At 40.4% G+C, this 18950-nt stretch overlaps 1 protein-coding gene and 1 pseudogene across 2 annotated transcripts in view; one reads left to right on the forward strand and one right to left on the reverse strand.

The window, feature by feature from the left end:
• The first annotated feature begins 9042 nt into the window (after positions 1–9042).
• On the forward strand, positions 9043–10981 carry LOC116098019 (annotated as a pseudogene).
• A 6897-nt stretch (positions 10982–17878) lies between these two features.
• Fezf1 (FEZ family zinc finger 1) overlaps positions 17879–18950 on the reverse strand; it is an 11493-nt gene continuing 10421 nt past the window's right edge. For both annotated transcript variants that reach the window (XM_031381267.1, XM_031381269.1), the window contains one exon: positions 17879–18926. In XM_031381267.1, coding sequence (XP_031237127.1) covers positions 18568–18926 — 359 coding nt within the window. In that variant the 3' untranslated portion in view covers positions 17879–18567. The remainder of the gene's footprint in view (positions 18927–18950) is intronic.

Below are 18950 nucleotides of genomic sequence, written 5' to 3' on the forward strand. Positions count from 1 at the left end.
TGTGTGTGTGCGTGTTTGTGTGTTGAGCCTGAAACCCTCCCATCTCAGTCTTTTGAGAACTGGGATTACAAACAATTCTACATTTAGGGCTTACTCCAACAGTGCCATCCCTAGGTTGTTGTATAAGAAAGCAGGCTAAGCCAGTCAAAGGGAGCAAGCCCATAAGCAGTGTTCACCATGAACTCTGCTTCAGTTCCTGCCCCCAGGTTTCTGCCTTGAGTTCCTGGTCTGACTTTCTTCAGTGTTGGATTGTGGCCTTGGAGCTGTAAGGTGAAATGAAACCTCTCCATCTTCAGCTTGATTGTGGTCACGTCGTTCATCACAGCAATCAGAGGCAAACAAAGACAGTGGGAATTTGAGCATGTGCCTCTTAAGTTTTTAAGTTTAATTTATCAATTCTACTTCAGAAGGCCTTAACTATACAGTGAATCCTAGCTAATGATGCACGTGATGTGGTGTCTAATAGGAAGAATACTGATGTCTGAAATTCACTTTGCTATGTATTATGAAATAAGATGGATTATTGGCTGAATGATTGACATGTGCTCTACTATAAAGAAAATAATAATAGTTGAATGTAGGTGATGAGCATATGTATTTACCATGAAATACCTTCAAAATATTGAATATCTTGTAATAAAATGTTGGAGGGGTCATAAGAAACTTTGGTTCCTTTGATGAGTAATGACACTTTTCTCCAACAAGACTGACCTCAGTGTGCAGTGGCAAAGACTCCAACAGATGTCCACCCTCAAACTGGCTAGCAAAAGCCAATTACTAAATTTCCATGAATTCTGTGACCTACTTGGTGTCACAGTGGTAGTTTGAATTAGGCACAGTGGGATTATTTACACCAGGGTATTACTAAATACTACCTATCAGGGCTTCTTGGGTTTAGTTTTTTGAGAGTCAGTTGCTAAACATTTATCAACACACACATACACACACACACACACACACACACACACACACACACCACTGCTCTCACTCTAAAACCCTCTGGCAAGAAAAATGAAACACAATAACATAAATTAAGCAAAATACAACTGAACTATAAATAAAACATAAATACCTTGTCCATATCAAGCCTTTTATAGCATAGAAAAATAGAAAATAATTTAGGATTGGCAATCAACATTGCCCACATATTTTGAAAGTAAGTTTTAGGTATCGGCTAAGGTATTTAATGCTTATTAGCAATTATAATAATATATTTATGAATAACATGAAACATGGAACAAAAAGCTTTGGTGAGTTACTTAAAACTTTTCCTTTAATATTTGCATTTACGGGGCTGGAGAGATGGCTCAGTGGTTAAGAGCACTGACTGCTCTTCCAGAGGTCCTGAGTTCAATTCCCAGCAACCACATGGTGGCTCACAACCATCTGTAATGGGATCTGATGCCTTCTGGTGTGTCTGAAAACAGCTACAGTGTACTCATATCAATAAAATAAATGAATAAATCTTTTAAAAATTGCAATTACTTGCATTTGTGAAAACATAGGCGACAAATAATAATTAGCTTTTGCAGAGAATCGATGGTCTGATTTTTAAACCTGTTTGTAAAGAAGTAATACAAACACTAAGACAAAGATAGAAACTGTTCTCCAAGTCCTGGGGAATAATTTGTCGAGATGGGTTAGAGGAAAGAAACGCCATTTCTTCATTGGCAACAAGCTTGTTTTTCTTTTACTATGTTGAGGGCACTGGTCAAGTCAGCACCTACCTCACTGTTTCCGATGACTGATCTAAGTGCTAGGAAATGTCGATATGAAGAAATGATCCCTAGGCCCTTGAATATGCTCGAATCATCTTAAAAGCTTCCTAAGACAGAAGAAACACTTTTTCTTTAAGCAATTATGAACAAATTTGATGCACAAATATTCTACCACAAACTAGAGAATTTGGAGGAAAAATAGGTTTCAAGTCCTTTTGGATCCAAAAATTCAAGGTAGTTTGAATCTAAAGAATCAAGAAGGAGGACAGAAAGAAATCTCAAAAGGTAAACATGGAAAGAGCTTTGTTCTTTGCTTCCCCCAGACATTTACGCCTGGTCTTCTGACACATCTGACACAGACATGATAACATAATCCTTCCTTCTTTGGGAGAATACAGCTTTCATAGCCGGCTTTTTGCTCATGCTGATTTGAAGATTCCAAGTTTATTTCAAAGCCCCAAGTAGTCAAAGGCTACTTTTAAAGAGATTTTTTATTTTATTTATTTTATTTTTATTTTATTAATGTATGAGCACTCTGCTGCATATACATTCACAAGCCAGAAGAGGGCAGCAGATCCCCTTATAGGTTGTTGTGAACCACCAAGTAGTTGCTGGGAATTGAACCCAGGGACCTCTGCAAGAGCAGCCAATGCTCTTAACTGTTGAGCCATCTCACCAGCCCCCAAAGTCTATTTTAGATGGGAAGATTCATAGAATAGTTGGGAACACAATTCTTTAAATTTTTTAGGAGACTTCTGATATGTTTGAAAACTCACAGTACATTTAGCCACAGCCAAACTTCTTTTCTAGATATAAGCTTTGTACTGGGTTAAATGATTTGGTCTGTGTCTCACCAAGCCTTTCTCTTGAGTCAATGATAAATAATACAAATATTGATGCCTGTAAGCTGGGTCTTTAGGGCTTATTTGTCCTTACCACTCTAGTATTAACCCAAAGGATTTCTGAATTCTTTTTATCTTGCGTAAACTCTTAGAATATGATCTCAAAGTAGGAAGAAAAGCCACCACCTACTATTCTCTGAGTCTATAAGCACGTGTATTGCCTGTCATCTAATATGCTACAGGGATGGTTCTACTGGATGTTTTTCTAGCTGCAAAAGAAAACACTTTTCTAACTCAATGGCCATGATCCTGGCTTCCTACCATTTAGTATCTAAGTCACTTGTATACATTTCACAGTTGTGTCATAGAAGTGTCTAACTCCAGTGTTAGCTTCAATTTCTTTATTAGTTGAAGTAGATAAATTTGACCAATAAATATTACCTCCAAATGTGTAATAGCTCTAATGTAACAAGTTCATTTGAAATATAAAATAAAATAAAAACAAAGCAAAGATCTCAGAAAAGACTCCTGATAGAACATTTCCTAGATGGGGATATGCTCAGCCAAAGGGCTATATCTAAAAAATCCTGACTGTGACAGGGATTATAATTAAAATCATCCCGTGATTAAGTTTTCATGACTTAAATGCCACCTCCCAGATTAGCTCATTTTTTAGTACAACCAACAGGTAAATTTACAAAAATAATTATAATTTTGCTTAATATGTTGTATAGTTATGTAGGAAATTTTCTCAAGAAAAATCTTCTGAATTTAGAAAAAAATATCTTATTTTTTTGATGGACAATAATGTAAGCCTAGATTTTAGGACATATCTCTAAAGGTCAACCCTGACTCAAGAATTTTACATTCTTCTCTTTCCTAAGATTGAGTTCCATACTGGGACTAGTTTATTGACAACTCTAGTTTATCGACAAGGAACAAACAGAATATAATTAAAAACATTCTCCTTAGAATAAATTCCTTAGGAGGAGGTTTCCAAACACCTCCTTTACTCTGAAGCTTGCTGTACTTTTTTGTTGGAGGCCTGATTCTCTTGAACAGCAGTTTTGTACTTATAATTATTAAGTATTCATAACACCCACATTATACCTGGGATCTTCCAAAGCTTCAGACAACTTCCAGTGTGCAAAGTGAGAGCACAGACCTGAAAGGAGATGACAGCACATTAACTAATTAATATAAAATTATCTCAAAGGTGAAAATTACCTAACTAACAAAATTACATACTATTCAACCATCTGCCATTATCAGCAGAAACCCTATACTTCCTTGATTCTACTTATGTAGAATCAAGAGGGACAACATCATATTTAATTAAATTTTGGTGGTATTTTATCTCAGATTAGGGAGATATTCTGACTGAGTCTAGATGAGGGTCTAAAATCTACTATTCTTTTAATATCATTATTGGAATTTGCTGATCCCAGTATTAGCTTGTAGTGACCTTGAAGTTAGACGATCAAACCAATGATCTAATCTTTTTGTCCTGTGCTTTCCTAATTGGGTGAGCTTGAGCAAACATCTTCACTTCTGAAGTCCTAAAAATTCTCACCTGTAAAGTAATACTGTTAAACTTAGACTTTCCTAGTTTACAAGCGTCTGTAGAGAGTCAAGTGAGAACATACATACAAAAACACTAAAACTATAGAACAGCTTAAAAAGTTATATTATCGTTAAATATCTGAAAACGACTTCTTTCCCAAAACTATTTGGTTTCATTCCCTCCCATTGATGGTTGGAGTGTGCTGATGATCTGGTAAACTTAGAGTATACTTAAGAGAGAATGCTATGAGAGAATGCTCTTACAGACACAGAGTACTAGTTAAATAGATGAAAAGGGTTCAAAATGAAGAAGTATTCCTAAAAGAGGAAGAATTAAGTCACCTGTTAAAAAGTCTTTGCATTTGGGAGCTAAGTAACCTAAGACATTCCTCTGCCTGCCTTACCATGGACCCTTCCAGAAGAACACAATCTAGAAGATACTTTCTGCACACACTCCCCATGTTTTGCAGCAAATAAATTGGAAGAAAATTACTAAATGTTTATCCTCACAATGATGGAGTAATGAGTAACAGAAATATCTGTTCACTGTTTTAAGCTGTAACTACAAAGCTAGGGAAAATAGAGGAAGCACCCATTTATACAACACTGAAAAAAAAACTATTCAAAATTATCATCATAAACATCTAGACTCCCAGAAACATTAGATCTATAATATCTAACATGTCATATAAAATTAATAGACATGTAAAAAAGAAACACAATTCAGAGAGTAAACAAACAACAGAAACAAATTTCAAGGGCAAAGATATGGCAATTTAGTAAGGAAGGAATTTAATATATACTGTGAAAAATATTATAAAAATTTCAAAGGAAAATGTGGGACATAATGACAAAACATATCGGTAATCTCTACCAGGAAAAACAAAAATTATAAAAATAACAGAATATTGGAGGGAAATATAAGAGGTTAAAAACAGAGTAAAATTTTACTAGGTGGGTTAGACAATATGTTGACGCTGCAGAGGAAAAGGGCCAAAAATTGTTAAGACAACTCAAGAGAGAACTAAACAGACAATCAGATCACAGATGAGGACATAAACTAATACTGAGATAAGTTGACCAGATCAAGAGGCCAAACTGACTGGACCAGAGCCTATTTCAGTAACCAGAACCACTAAATGAGGGACCCATTGATACTGAATTCCGAATTGTCTCTGTTGAAGACAATGTCCTACTTCCACTTAGGAATCTTGGCATTATCCTTGATCTCTGGTAAATAGTAGTTTCAACTCTTTCAGTGCAACAACTAAAAATCTCTAGTCTCTGCCAAATGGCTACTAGAGAAAGGGGGATTCACTATGTAATCAAGAACCACTGACCCAGGTAATAAAAGGCAAAGAACCTGCTGAATTTCATACTAACCTGAAAATATTCCTGTGATATAAACCTTTAGTACTCTATACTTATAAATAATCACCCCAACCTGACTCTTGCCTCTCTCTCTTCTCTGTCTCTGTCTTTGTTTGTCTCTCTTTCTCTCTGTCTCTGTCTGTCTGTGTGTGTGTGTGTGTGTGTCTTTTCCTCTTCTCTTTTTCTTTTTCTTTATTCTTTCCTCCATCTCTCATCTCCTCCCTCCCTTCGTCCCTCCACTTCTCTCTTATAGTACAGGGGATGGCAGCAGAGTCTCCCTGTGCTATGCAAGCCCTCAACTATTAAGCTCTTGCCTCGGCTTTCTCTGTAATACTATTGTGGTTTGGATCTTAAATGTCACCCAAGGACCCTGTTTTGAACATTTGGTCTTCAGGTTGTGTCACACGTTGGGGGTGGGTGGTCTTAAGTTATTCAGAGATATGTCCTCAGAGAAGATTTTTGGAGCTCAGGCCCTGTCCTCTCTCCTTTCACAGGCCATGGTGAACTGAGCAGCTTTATTTCACTACACACTTAGCACTGTAATGGTCTGCCTCTGCAAAGCCAGCTGACAACCTGAAACTTCTAAAACTACAAGCCCAATTTAGCCTTTCCTTCTTAAAAGTTCTTTAATGTATTTTGTTATAGAGATAGAAAGCTAACCAACACGCACATGGCAAGCTAACCAACATGCACATGGCAAGCAAGTTGGCACCTCTAGCTTCCGGCCAGTCAGTCATGGAAAAGGTAATTCTCCAGTTCTGATTTTCTGGGATGTCTGCTGTAAAGTCCAGGGTTGAAACTCAGAATGACCACACATCTCCGTTTCTCTTTTATGCACCCTTAAATGAATCCACCTATATATGTTTCTTTATCATAAAAATTGTCTATTGTCATTGATTCTTAATTTTTTTCTTCTCAGGCAAATGTCAAACCCACTGGTTCTCTCTCATTTTTTCATCAACTAACGGTTATTGAGAGAAATCAAAAGCCCATTTAAAAGAAATAAAGGAGTTTGAACACAAGTACCCTTCATGGTCGGAAAGTACATCTTCCAGAAAACATGGATTATCAAATGAATATGTCAGTGCCAGGTGAAGGATACCCCCTGCAGATTATTGATCAGGGAGGCCTCAGGACCACCTCCTCTCAACAGTATACACTGTTGGCATTCCTCTTGGCTGCCTACCATACCTAGATAGTACCACCCTATTTTTGAAGATACAACCCGCTTCAGTTATACAATGTAAAAAAAATCAAACTGGAGCTGACCTGAAAACTTCATCATTGCTGGCTAGCCTTCATAGTGCCAGAAGCTGCTGTGCAGGCAGGCCACTGAGGGAGAAAAGCCATCAATGGTACTGTCCAGCAACAAATCCTGAATGCTACAAAACTGTCCTGCTAAGCAACGTGTACCCATTCATGCAATACAGCAAGAAGGCTATGGGTGTAACCAACCCCTTTCTGCCTGTCTTTGAGGCCTGTTTTACCAAATAGAACTCATGTCTGTTACCACAAACTTGGATAGTACATGGCTTGGGGTTATAGGCTCTGAGAGTTGGAGAGGAATCACTACTGTTGTTTTATTAAATGAACATATTTCTAAACTGCTTTATAAATGTTTGTTTGTACTCATCACTTAGTGCTTCCTTCCTCTTTGGCCTGAGATGTTTCTTAGGCCCTGAGCATCACTTACTGCTGACACTCAGAATTCTAACATGTGACTGCTCAGGGCTTTACTCCAAAAGAGGCATCTGTGTGACCTCTTTAAGGCTCAGAGAGCACTGAGGAAGGAGTGGAGTGCACATAAGAGCTTGGATGGAGGCAAGTGTGAGATGCTCTTTTGGCCATGCTGTGATCGCTGCACTCAGGAGCCCACTGCAGTTATGGCTGCCGGCACAAGGTCTGCATAAGAGCAAGCTAACCGCACAAGATCAGTCAACTTCACAGCAGGCAAAATTAGTCAGATTCAGTCAGTTACAAAGTAAAATAGTAAAATGAAATAACATGGGACATGAAGGAGGTGGGGTGGTTGGTGTTAGGAATGTCCAAGATTTTAGGGGAGGGAGTCAGGGGTGGATATGATCAAGATACTGTGTGTACTGGTATGAATTGTCAATGAATAATTTAAAATTATTTTTCTAGTGATATCCATTTACACTATTCCTCATTACCATTCAAGTGCAATATTAGTTTCTTATAGAGCTGTTATACTCTGGTATACTGTTATACCTCCAAACAATACTAACATAAAATATTTTTTTAAAAAGATTCATCTCTCCTTCCACTTCAAATCCTTCTATACTATTTGTTTGACCTTCATGTATGTGAATGTTTCAAAAGATATTTAGATTAGAATGATAGTAATCCTTGAATCATATTTATAACATAATATAAAAATGCCATTAAGAATCCAAGGTGATAATCATAACTATTTGGGGAAAATTTTTGTGACACACTCACTAACTGTAAAGTCATTTAAAATTTCTGCTATATGATATTTATGTGTTGAACAAACTGGGCTGCTGCATTGTTTATGCTGGTCTCTAAATTTTAGTTTGCAAAAAGAAAAGAAAAACCAACCAACAATAAAACCAAAACCAAAATATAAAATCAGCCAGGTAGTAGTGGTGCACACCTTAAATCCCAGCATTTGGGGACAGGCAGGCTCTGTGAGTTCGAAGCTAGCCTGGTCTATACAGAGAGTGACAGCACAGCCAGAGCTATACCATGAAACCCTGTCTGGAAAACTCAAACAAAGCAGAACAAAACAACAACAAACAAACAAACAACAACAACAAAATATAAATCCATGTTTCCTGGAAACTTTGCATAGATAAAACACACTTTTAGAATGTTTCATCCACTAATATGGACTCAGTGCTTCTGTCCCCTCAAAATGCATTGTATGAAATAATTTGAAAATAAATAAAATGAAATAGGAGGACACAAAGTTGGGAAGGAAGGAGAGGTGGAAGGTGCATCTGAAAGGAGCAGGGTGTGAATAGGATCAGGATACATTGTATGACATTCTCAAAGATTAAAGGAAATATTACAATATTAAGTTTTAAGTTAAAAGAAAGTTGAAATTACATTTTAAGTTAAAAGAAAGTCTTGGGCCAACCAGAAAGAAAGCCCTTGAATTGTGGTATTGGCTTAACTGGACTGGAACTAAATCCTCAGAACTCCTTGGCTGGAGAGAGAGCTCAGTGGTTAACAACAGTTGTTGCTTTTGCAGAGGACCCAGATTCGATTCCTGGTACCCATGTGTTGGCTCACAGTCTTCTATAACTCCAGCTACAGGGGATTTAAGACTCTTTTCTGAACACTAAGGTCTAGGCACACATGTTGTATACATACATGCAAGCTCAAAAAGCCACTCATACACACAAAAAATAATAATAATAAACCTTGTAAAACGCATTTTCTTTTTGAAATCTCAAAACAGTCCGAGTGCTTGTGAGTTTCTTCCTACTGTTAAGCATGGGTGCCCAACACTTGATGTGGCACACAGTCATACACCTCTGGCTTCTGGCCACTTCCTTCTTGCCATGGCCCTGAAACAGCAATCTTCATTCCTGACTTAGCCAAAGAGTCTCAGACCAACTCCTGCCTCAAAGCTGGAGGACACATCAGGCTCTCCCAGTGTGTTGAAGGGAGACTATGAACAGCAAGAAATAATTGAACATCCAGATGAAGTACAGAATTAAATAGACTTAATGAGTAAGGAAATTTTGAAAGTAGAACAAAAATGTAACAAACTCCACTGACAATTTGTTTGTTTGTTTGTTTGTTTGTTTGTTTTTATCAGAAGAGGTCAGAATTGATCAACTTTTGGCTAAGAACATTTGCCAGCCATCCACAAGTGTTCCTGCTTGGGGAGGAAGAAGAGGCCTTCCACTATTTGACCAGACTTGAAGTGATGGAATTTGAAGACACAAAACCAGGTTACGGAAGACATTTTTCGTTTGTTTTGTTTTTTCAAGACTGGGTTTCTCTGTGTTGCCAACTGTCTGTTCTGGAACTTGCCCTGTAAGATCAGGCTGGCCCCAAACTCAGAGATCCATCTACCTCTGCTCCCAAGTGCTGGGATTAAAGGCTTGCACCTCCACTATCTGGCTGGATATTTTCTTTTTTAGAGAATGAATTGGTTTAATGTTTCTAAAGCATTTTTTCCTTTTTTGAAATTAATCTTTCCATTTGTTTACATCTCAAATGATATCTCACCTTCTGGTTATCCCTCCACAAACCTCCCCTCTTCCCCCCATCTCTTTGCCTCCATGAGGGTCCACCCATGCTCTAGAGCCCCACCATTCCACCATCCCCCTACACTGGAGCATCAAACCTCCACAGGACCAAGGGCCTCCCCTGCCATTGCTGTCAGGCAATCCCATCCTCTGCTACATATGTATCTGGATTCATGGACCCCTCCCTGAACTCCTTGGTTGGTAACACTGGGTGGCTTGGCCAGCTTATATTGTTCTTCCTTTGGAGTTGCAATACCCTTCCATTCCTCTAGTCTTTCTGCAGCTCCCCCATGGGGTCCATGAGTTCAGTCTGATGGTTGGATCCAAGCATCCACATCTGCATTGGTCAGTTGCTGGCCAGACCTCCCAAGGAGCAGCCATACCAGGTTTCTGTCAGCAAGTGCCTCTTGACCACAGCAACAGTGTAGGGTTTGGTGTCTACAGACAGGATGGATCCCCAGGTTGGGAAGTCCCTGGATGGGCCTTCCTCCAGTCTCTGCTCCATTTTTTTGTTCCTTTTCTTCCTTTGGACAGGAATACTTCTGGGTTAAAAAGTTTGAGATGGGTGGATGCCCCAATCCCTCAACTGGAGGCCATGCCTATCTGTTGGAGGTGGATCTTTATTTTGATGAAAATTCTTTTTTGTTTTTTAAGATTTATTATTGTATGTAAGTACAGTGTAGCTGTCTTCAGACACCCCAGAAGAGGGCATCAGATCTCATTCTGGGTGGTTGTGAGCCACCATATGGTTGCTGGGGATTGAACTCAGGACCTTCTGAAAAGCAATCGGTGCTCTTACCCGCTGAGCCATCTCTCCAGCCCTTGATGAAAATTCTTACTTTGAAAATAAAATTCTCTCCAAAGAATTTTGTCTGAATGGGAGTGGTGTTCCACCTTCAAAGCCTACTGGAATCAAAGGGAAAGCTGGAAAAAATTTGTCAAACCACTCAAGGCAAACACAGAATAAGGCCAGCAGGAAGCCGCAGCATGAAGAGCCAGAGAGTTTCTTTACCTGGTTACAGACCATTCTGCTGCAGGTGCAGATGTCAGGAGAGGTCATTAAAGATCCTGGGCCAAATCCCTTGCAGTGCTGTTTGGTTCCTGATATAGATGGTAGAGAGGTAGAAGGTGATGAGGATGATGAGGAAGATGTTGATGAAGATGGGGATGAGGATGAAAGTGAAGAAAATGAAGGTACTGATGAAGGGAGGAAGGAGAAGAAAATAAAAGCAAGAAGGACTAGCATAGAAGACTGATGGATTCCAATCTTCTTTTTTATTTTCCTTTTATTTTTTAATTTTCTCCAGTTCCTGGGAGTGAGTTGCTGCCATCTCTTCTGTCCCTCTTGTGCTCACTCACCCTGTTTTTGAGGTTTCTTTCTTCTTAACACCATGATTCTGATTCTCATTCTGGGGAAAATACCTTGAGCAAAATAGCAAAGGAAAAGAATCTCAACTTCTCTGTTCCAAGGTCACTTTTATCCTTTCTCGTCTCAAAAACTGTGGATTTAACAAACAACACCCTTGTGCTCTGTGGGGGGAAAAAGAAAAGTCCTCCAGCTCCCTTGGCTCTGCTGGAAGCTGGGGGTTGCTAGGCCTCTCTGTAGCAGCACATAGATTTCTAGCTTTTTTCCTTTCACTATATATTGGGCTCAGAGACTACACTGTGTCTCTGTGTGAATATAGACAGCATTTGCCACCACCAGCAGCAACACCAAAAACTGTGCATACTTAAAAGTCCCAGAACTGGAAAGTAAGTAAGTCCTTGATGTTCTTTTTCTATCCAACCTGGACTACTTGACCAGCTGCAGGATAATGAGGGACACTGGAAAGGGGGGGGATGAAGAAGGAAGAGAAAGGGGCTCTCCAGAAAAAAAGTGTCAGGACATACTTACCAAAGATTTTAGCCCCCAGAAGGATGAGACAATACATTTCAGCTATCCGAGCCACACATAGTATGTTTAAAAAAAATTGTCTGACAGTTTTTAACATGTACACCATTTTAGTAATTTTCTTCCTTCCATTCCTCTCTCTCCCAACAAATCCTCCTCCTAGTTTCATGCCTTGTTTATGTGTGTGACCAGCTGAGTTTAATTAGATTGCTTGCATGAGAGTGGGTAGGAGCTAACTGAAGCACAGGCAACTCCCCAGTGGCTACTTGCAGCCCTGCAGACAATGGCACTGTCCATCAGCAAACACTAACTGTCAAATGACCCTAAAGGAGGGATGGGAGTTCATGGGCATTTCCCCTACCCATGACATAAAGGTGATGAACCCAGTCATCTGCAGTTCTTGAACAGAGAATTATAGCTGTCCTGGGTTCCTGAGTATGACAGCCTTCTTGTATGGATGTACTTTGCGCTACATGTCTTCCCATCCTCTGGCTTTTATGTTCTTTCTGCTCCCTCTTTTGCGGCATTCCCTGAGCATGGGTGGGGTTGAGAGAGATGACCCTTTGTCCTAGCTTGCTTTGTATTGCTGTGATAAACACCATGACTGTAAGCAGCTTAAAGAAGAAGGGCTTCATCTTGTCTAATGAGTTCATGTCATCCTCCATCACTGAAGGAAGTCGGGCCAGAAACTCCAGGCAGGGGCCTGGAGACAGGAACTGAAGCAGAGGCCATGGAGGAGTGCTGCTTCCCAGCCGGCTTCCCAGCCCTATGTTGTATTACCTTTCTGATACCACTTCCTCAGAGGTGGCACTACCCACAGTAGGCTGGGCCCTCCCACACTGATCATTAATAAATAGGAAAAAAATACCCCAAAACAAACAAAAAAAAAAACCACCAAACAAACAACAAAACAAACAAAAACAAACAAAAACCTACTTACCTGTAAGCCAATCTGATGGAAACATTTTATCAGGTGTAGTTTTCTCTTCCCAGAGGATCCTAGTTTGTGTGAAGTTGAAAAGAAAAAGTAAATAAATGACAAGCACAACCCATTAAGGGGCCAAGCAGTCCCCCTGCCGCATTTGCTGTGGCTGAGGTTGTTTATCTGTTGTTTTGATGGTAGCTCAAGCTGACAGGTACATACACTCTGGGTTTGATTCCCATTTGACTAATCAACTACATTTTCTATTCTGAGTCATCAAAAGATGTTGCCTTATGTGTTATTACGACTAGAGGACCACACGTTAGTCTGAACTTTCAAATTTCTCTGAGAGGAAGAAAAATCTACTCCGCCTATCAAGAACAGACTTAAAACAAGTTTGGCATGACCTCTTCCATTTGAGATACATTTCTAGGTCCATTAGGACTGCTGGATGCTCACTCTCCCTGCTCCTCTAACTTAGTGCCCATGAATAACATGTTTCTTTGACAGGAAAGTAACCCAGGAGACTTGTATCAGAAGAATTTTGTTCCACCTTGACTTAGTAATTTAACCTCAGTGAGACCAATAGAAATGAGCTTCCATGTGACATGAATTCCACCCCAGCCTTGAACAGAAACTGTATCTAGCTATTTGAGATCATTTTGTTCCTGTGCTGTGGTGTGATGAATTTTGACTTTTCCTCAGACTCCGTTATAACAAGCATGCCATAAAAATTGAAGACAAACATAGCAATAGAGGGCATTTTCCCCAGCAACGTCATAAAGATATCAGACTCTTCTCCCATTGAATGAGTTGAGATGCCCTACACATGCTTAAATTGCCAATTTTGGATTCATCACAAACCCAGCTATCTGGTGTGTTTATTAGCATATTGTTATTTATTTTTGCTTTGCTCTGGAGGTGCAATAGAGATATGCATTAACTCCTAAAAGCAATGAAACTAATAGCAAAAATATCTTCTACTGAGTCTATTTTTCAGTTTTTAGTTAATCTAAATAAAATCAAATAACTTCTTATGGGTAAGTGACTTAGTTAGGTTTTCTATTGCTGTGATGAAACACTATGACCAAAAAGCAAGTTGGAGAGGAAAGGGTTTATCGGGCTTATACATTATTGTTCATCATTGAAGGAAGTCAGGACAGGAACTAAAACAGGGAAGGAACTTGGAGGCAAGAGCTGATGCAGAGGCCTTGGAAGAGTGTTGCTTACTGGCTTGTTCCCCATGGCTTATTTAGAACACCAGCACAGGAATGGCACCACCCGAAATGAGCTGGGTCTTCCCCCATCAATCACCAGTTAAGTGCCCTATAGAGGTGTCTGTAGCTGGATCTTATGGAGGCATTTTCTTAATTGGGTTCCCTCCTCTTGGATGACTATACCTTGTGTCAAATTGACATAAAACTGTCCAGCATAAAAAGCAATCTCATTTTAGCATAGCATAGCAAAAAACAAAACAAAACAAAAACAAGGAACAACAACAAACAAAAACAAAAACAAAAACAAAAACCAGAAGATATTTTAATGGGTTCAACAATTACTTCGTTTGAGAACCAGCAGCTTCATATTCTTGCCCCTGACGATTCAGATTTTGGGTTCATGTACTCTTTAAAATGTACTCGGGTAAAACTGGAAGCAATTATGCTTTCAAGCAAACCAAACACACACACACACACACACACACACACACACACACACACACACACAATCAGAATTTACCTAAGTAGAAGAGCTAATAAGAGTGAGAAAGAAAATCTTATTTTCCTATCTCAATTTTGATTTTGAGATCATTTCTGTCTTATAACTGAATGTTTTGTGTCACTTTTACAAACATAAAACAGGCCCATTCCAGCTTTGTGCTAGTCAGGTCTTTACATTGTTGTCAGTACTTTTTAAAGATCCTTTACAGAACTCCTACTAATATAAGGGGGGAATCTATCAAGCATTATGCAGAGATTCTAGAATAGAAGTCAAGACTCCACTGCCTAGCAGATTAGGTTTTTTCCACTTTTCCTGTTTGTTTGATTGTTTGCTTTATGATACAGGGCCCTTACTCTGTATCATGGGCCAGCTTGAACTCTCTATAGAGACCAGGCTGGACTAGAACTCATGTAGATGAGATCTACCTGCCTCTGCCTGCCCAGTGCTGGGGTTAAGGGTGTGCTTTGCCATGCCCTGCTCTCTATCCACATTTGGAAAGAAATGTTCTATAAGAAGTTAAGCTTCAAAGCTCACTGACAAGCAATGGCTTTGATAAGGCGCTTAAGCAGTGCTTTTGCTTACTACCAAATGTGACAACTTAGTCCCAGTTCTGCGGAGAAACTTGCTCATAAGTTACACTTTTGGAAACTTGGAGAAATGATTACATTTAGGAAGAGGTTGTTGGAAATCTCTGTTTGGGTTCTATATTACATAGGTAGGATTTAACCACTTATATTGTTTATTCCACTTTGTAATGGTTTCATTTCCAAAAATTGAGCAAATAAATTTAGTCCCAGAGGATCACAACATTCAAAAATTCATCCCAGCTCCTGTCCAAACTATCTTCCTCTGTACCAAGATGAAGAGAAGCCATTCTTTTTTTTTTTCTTTCTTTCTTTCTAGTATTGAATCTGAACACTGGCCTCAACCATCAGGGAACATGAAGAAAAAGTTGCTAGCTAATATGTAGCCTAATGAGGATGAGTTTCAACAAAGCCAGATTTTTCTGTACATGTGTTTTGGGGCTGGTTTTCTATGAGTAGGAATAGAATCTTTATTAAGTTCACATGGATAGAGGTCAGATAGCCATCTTTCAATATTTACCAGAAGCAGAATTGTGAGGTCTTCCATTGACTATTGGTTAAGTGTCCCACCTTACCAAGTTCCCCCCAATAAACTTAATGCTCGAGTTAGTGCTGTCTTAAAGGGATGTTTCTTGATTATAGTAACCTCACAGAGCTCTGTCAGAAATCAAAGTTCACTGATCTGACAAGGGCTTCCCTTGAATACTTAATTTTAGAGAATTTCCTCTTGGTCTCTGTGTAATCCCTAACACTCCACAACAGACAGCCATTTCCCCCTTCAAACCTCACTGGAAATACTGCAGCATTTACAAGCAACCTTAGACAAGTCATTCCATGCTATAGATCCTCTATTGAACCTAGCCTCTATTTGCTTCTCTCTCTCTCTCACTCTCTCTCTCTCTCTCTCTCTCTCTCTCTCTCTCTCTCTCTCTCTCTCTCTTTCTCTTTCTCTCTCTCCCTCTCCTCCTCCACAGCCCCCTTCCTTCCTCTCCCCTTTCTTCTTTCAACATCACAAACATATTCATTTCTTTGGTGAGACACTTCTTTATTGAGTATGCCAAAGCACATTGGTGTGGGTTAGGGATGGAAACGCACGTATAAATATCGCCTAACAAGAAGTATCCTGCAGCTTAGATACTTTCCTCAACAATGTTCATTTGGTTTTGCATCACAGAACAATAGCCTCACCTGTGTGTCTAAAGGACATTTTACTCTAAGTTTTGAGAATAAGTCTGAATACTAATTGAGGATAAGTTCAAGAAGCAAAGGCTGTATTCTGCCCTTGAACTTAAAATATATACATGGCAAGTTCTAAGGACCTCTGATCTCATTCTTCATACTCAAAGGAACAAATCCTTTCAGGATCCAAGGAGGAGGCTACTTTGAAAAGGCTGTTGCCTGTCACCTAGGAGACAAGTCTCAATATACTCTGCTGCACTAGCAACTATGAGGGAATGTGGTCAACGTTTCCGAATGAGAAGATAGAATCGGATGCCGTATTCATAAAGACACGGAATCTAACTGACACGGAATCTAACTATAATTTCTCACGTTTTCCGAAGTCAAACTTAACATGGGTCGAATGTCTGTGGACAGAGAACAAAGTGGGGGTGTGTGAAGAGATGGGAGTGTGTGAACCCCAGGATTTGATCTCATGGTGCTGCTTGTTCGCACTTGCATTGAATGTGTCCATTGGGGCAAGCCCTGGGAACTTGGATGAAAGCTTAAAGCCCTGTTGCCCTTCTGCGGAACCCTGGGAGCTCTGCTCAGTTCAGTTTGCCCCAGCACTCCCCTCTCCGCCCCGCCCCCATCTCTCTTCCAGGCAGGTTGTCTGTGTTTGAGGATCCCAGAGGAACTCTAACACTCCCTTCGCTGAGAACACCCAAGGGCTCCTTTGTCACCTTTCAGCTCCTAGCCCATTCTTTGTACCCTGAAAAGTGTGCCCTTAGCGGCCTTGATTGAAGTGGGAATTCCAGTTATCTAGAAAGTTGAAGCTGGGCCTCTGCAGCAGCCCTCTGCTCACCCTCAAATGGAAAGTGAAGCCTAAGTGCTACCCAGCAACTTCTGGGTGATCCTGAACTGGCAAGGTCACGCTGCTCTAAGAAGAATGTACTTGCCTCTCAGGAGACCTAGTCGGTTGTGTGGAATCTGGGTGTTCTTGGGACACATACCCCAGTAGGAGCCCAGACTCGTGCATCCATTCCGGGGACTCAAGGCAGTGGGGACTGTGACCTCTGTGTGGGAACTCCTATAGCCACCCTACCCTCCCACCCTCAGTCACCTCACCCCCAGGACATGGACTACTACCGCGAGACTTCTGTGCAGGGCTGTGAGTTTGTCTGGCAGCTTCTACTGAGCAGCTAATAGTATAACAACCCGGCTTTGATAAATCTGAACTAATTACCCCTCTTAATTAAAGTCTTTAGCAGTTGTTTCACTGTTTTGGCAAGAAAACAGGAGAGACTTGCAGTTAGAAAACAGCCGAGCTCCAGCGCACAGCGGAGCTGCTGATTAACACTTAGAGCATTTCAAGGACCTGGCACCCACCACGGTTTGGTTTTCATCCATGTTTCCTCCTTGAATGGAAGTATATTCGGCTGTAAACATATGTACACATCTAAAAACACGAGGCACTGTTTGCCAGCTATGCACAAGTCAGTATGTGTCTTCAGAATGGCAGCAATACAAATAACACAGGCTCTAGATAGAAGGTTCTTGCCTTTTGTACCACAAATCTACCAGAAGATCCATGCCAAAGTTGGTATTTCTGTTAGATACACATTTTCTGTCTCAGAGTTGGACCATATTTCATAACCTTGCCCAAAGATACAAGCATAGGGACAGACTGCGTATCGTAAATGTTCCGATCAAACCACAAGAAGGCTTATTAATCAAAAGCTAATTTTTTAAAACAAACCAAAAACAAACAAACAAACAAACAAAAAACAAAAAACCAAGAGTGCGGATGAGAAAGTTGGAGACAGGGATTTTTAGGTAAATAATACTAAGTCTTAAAGTTTGTTGATTAAATAAGCAGGTTCCAAGTTTTTATTTCCAACAGTCAATGAATCAACTTCGACGTGCAAGAATCAAAACCAAAATTCATTCCTAATGAACCACTCTTATCTAATGTGTATGTGTGTGTTATGTATGTGCTCACAAACGCTGGCCGCACCTTCACAGGCCTGCACACACCTCTGTGTGTATATAGAACATACACACCACCTTGCTTCGGGGAAAGAGAAAATTATAAACGATCAGCAGGCATTTTGAGATGGCAGAATCGACACAATGGAAATATTTACAATAATAAAATTAAAATGATGTAGCATTCCCGGGTAGAATAATACAGATCTCAATAAATACAGCAGATATTTGTTTAAAAACAAAACAACATAAACACCATCTCTCCACCCGAGATGAAAAGTCTTTTCAACTCAAAAGAAATTGAAATAAGCCCCTCCAAATATATCATAATTGTTAGTGCCTATGTAGAATATAATACACAAAACCATTTAGCAGGTGCATGCAAGAGGCGGAAAGGCCAAGGGATGTAGAGGCATCCGGTCCTCCCGAAAGTGCGGGGAGTGGGAGTGGGGGGACAAACTTGCCCCAGGTTTTGCAGGCGAGCTTGGACCAACAGGTCCGCTCTAGTCTGCGGACCTCCGCAGTAAGGGCCCTCCAGTTGGGGTTAGGGAGATCTTTGGCCTCCATCACTGGTGGCCTTGGTGAAGCCCGGACGGCAGAGGCCCGGGAGGCGGCAACGTAGGCTGCAGTGCCGGCAGAGGCGCAGGCGGCGGCTGTTGCAGCTGGGGCGGCGGATCGCTGCCTGGCTCCCCAGTAGGAGCGCGGGTCAGCCCCAGGCTGCTGTCATGTAGCTTGCGGACGTGCTTCTTGAGGTCAAAGTTCCTACAAAAGCCCTTGCCACACGTGGGGCAGGTGAAAGGCTTCTTGTCGTTGTGAGTGTGCATGTGGAAGGTGAGGTTGTACACCTGGTGGAAAGCCTTGTTGCAGATATTGCACTTGAACTGCTTCTCCCCGCTGTGGGTCAACTTGTGATTTTTGTAATTCCCTGAAACAGAAAAAAAAAAAAAAA

This window comes from Mastomys coucha, unplaced genomic scaffold (genome assembly GCF_008632895.1).
Source record: "Mastomys coucha isolate ucsf_1 unplaced genomic scaffold, UCSF_Mcou_1 pScaffold20, whole genome shotgun sequence".
Lineage (NCBI taxonomy): Eukaryota > Metazoa > Chordata > Mammalia > Rodentia > Muridae > Mastomys > Mastomys coucha.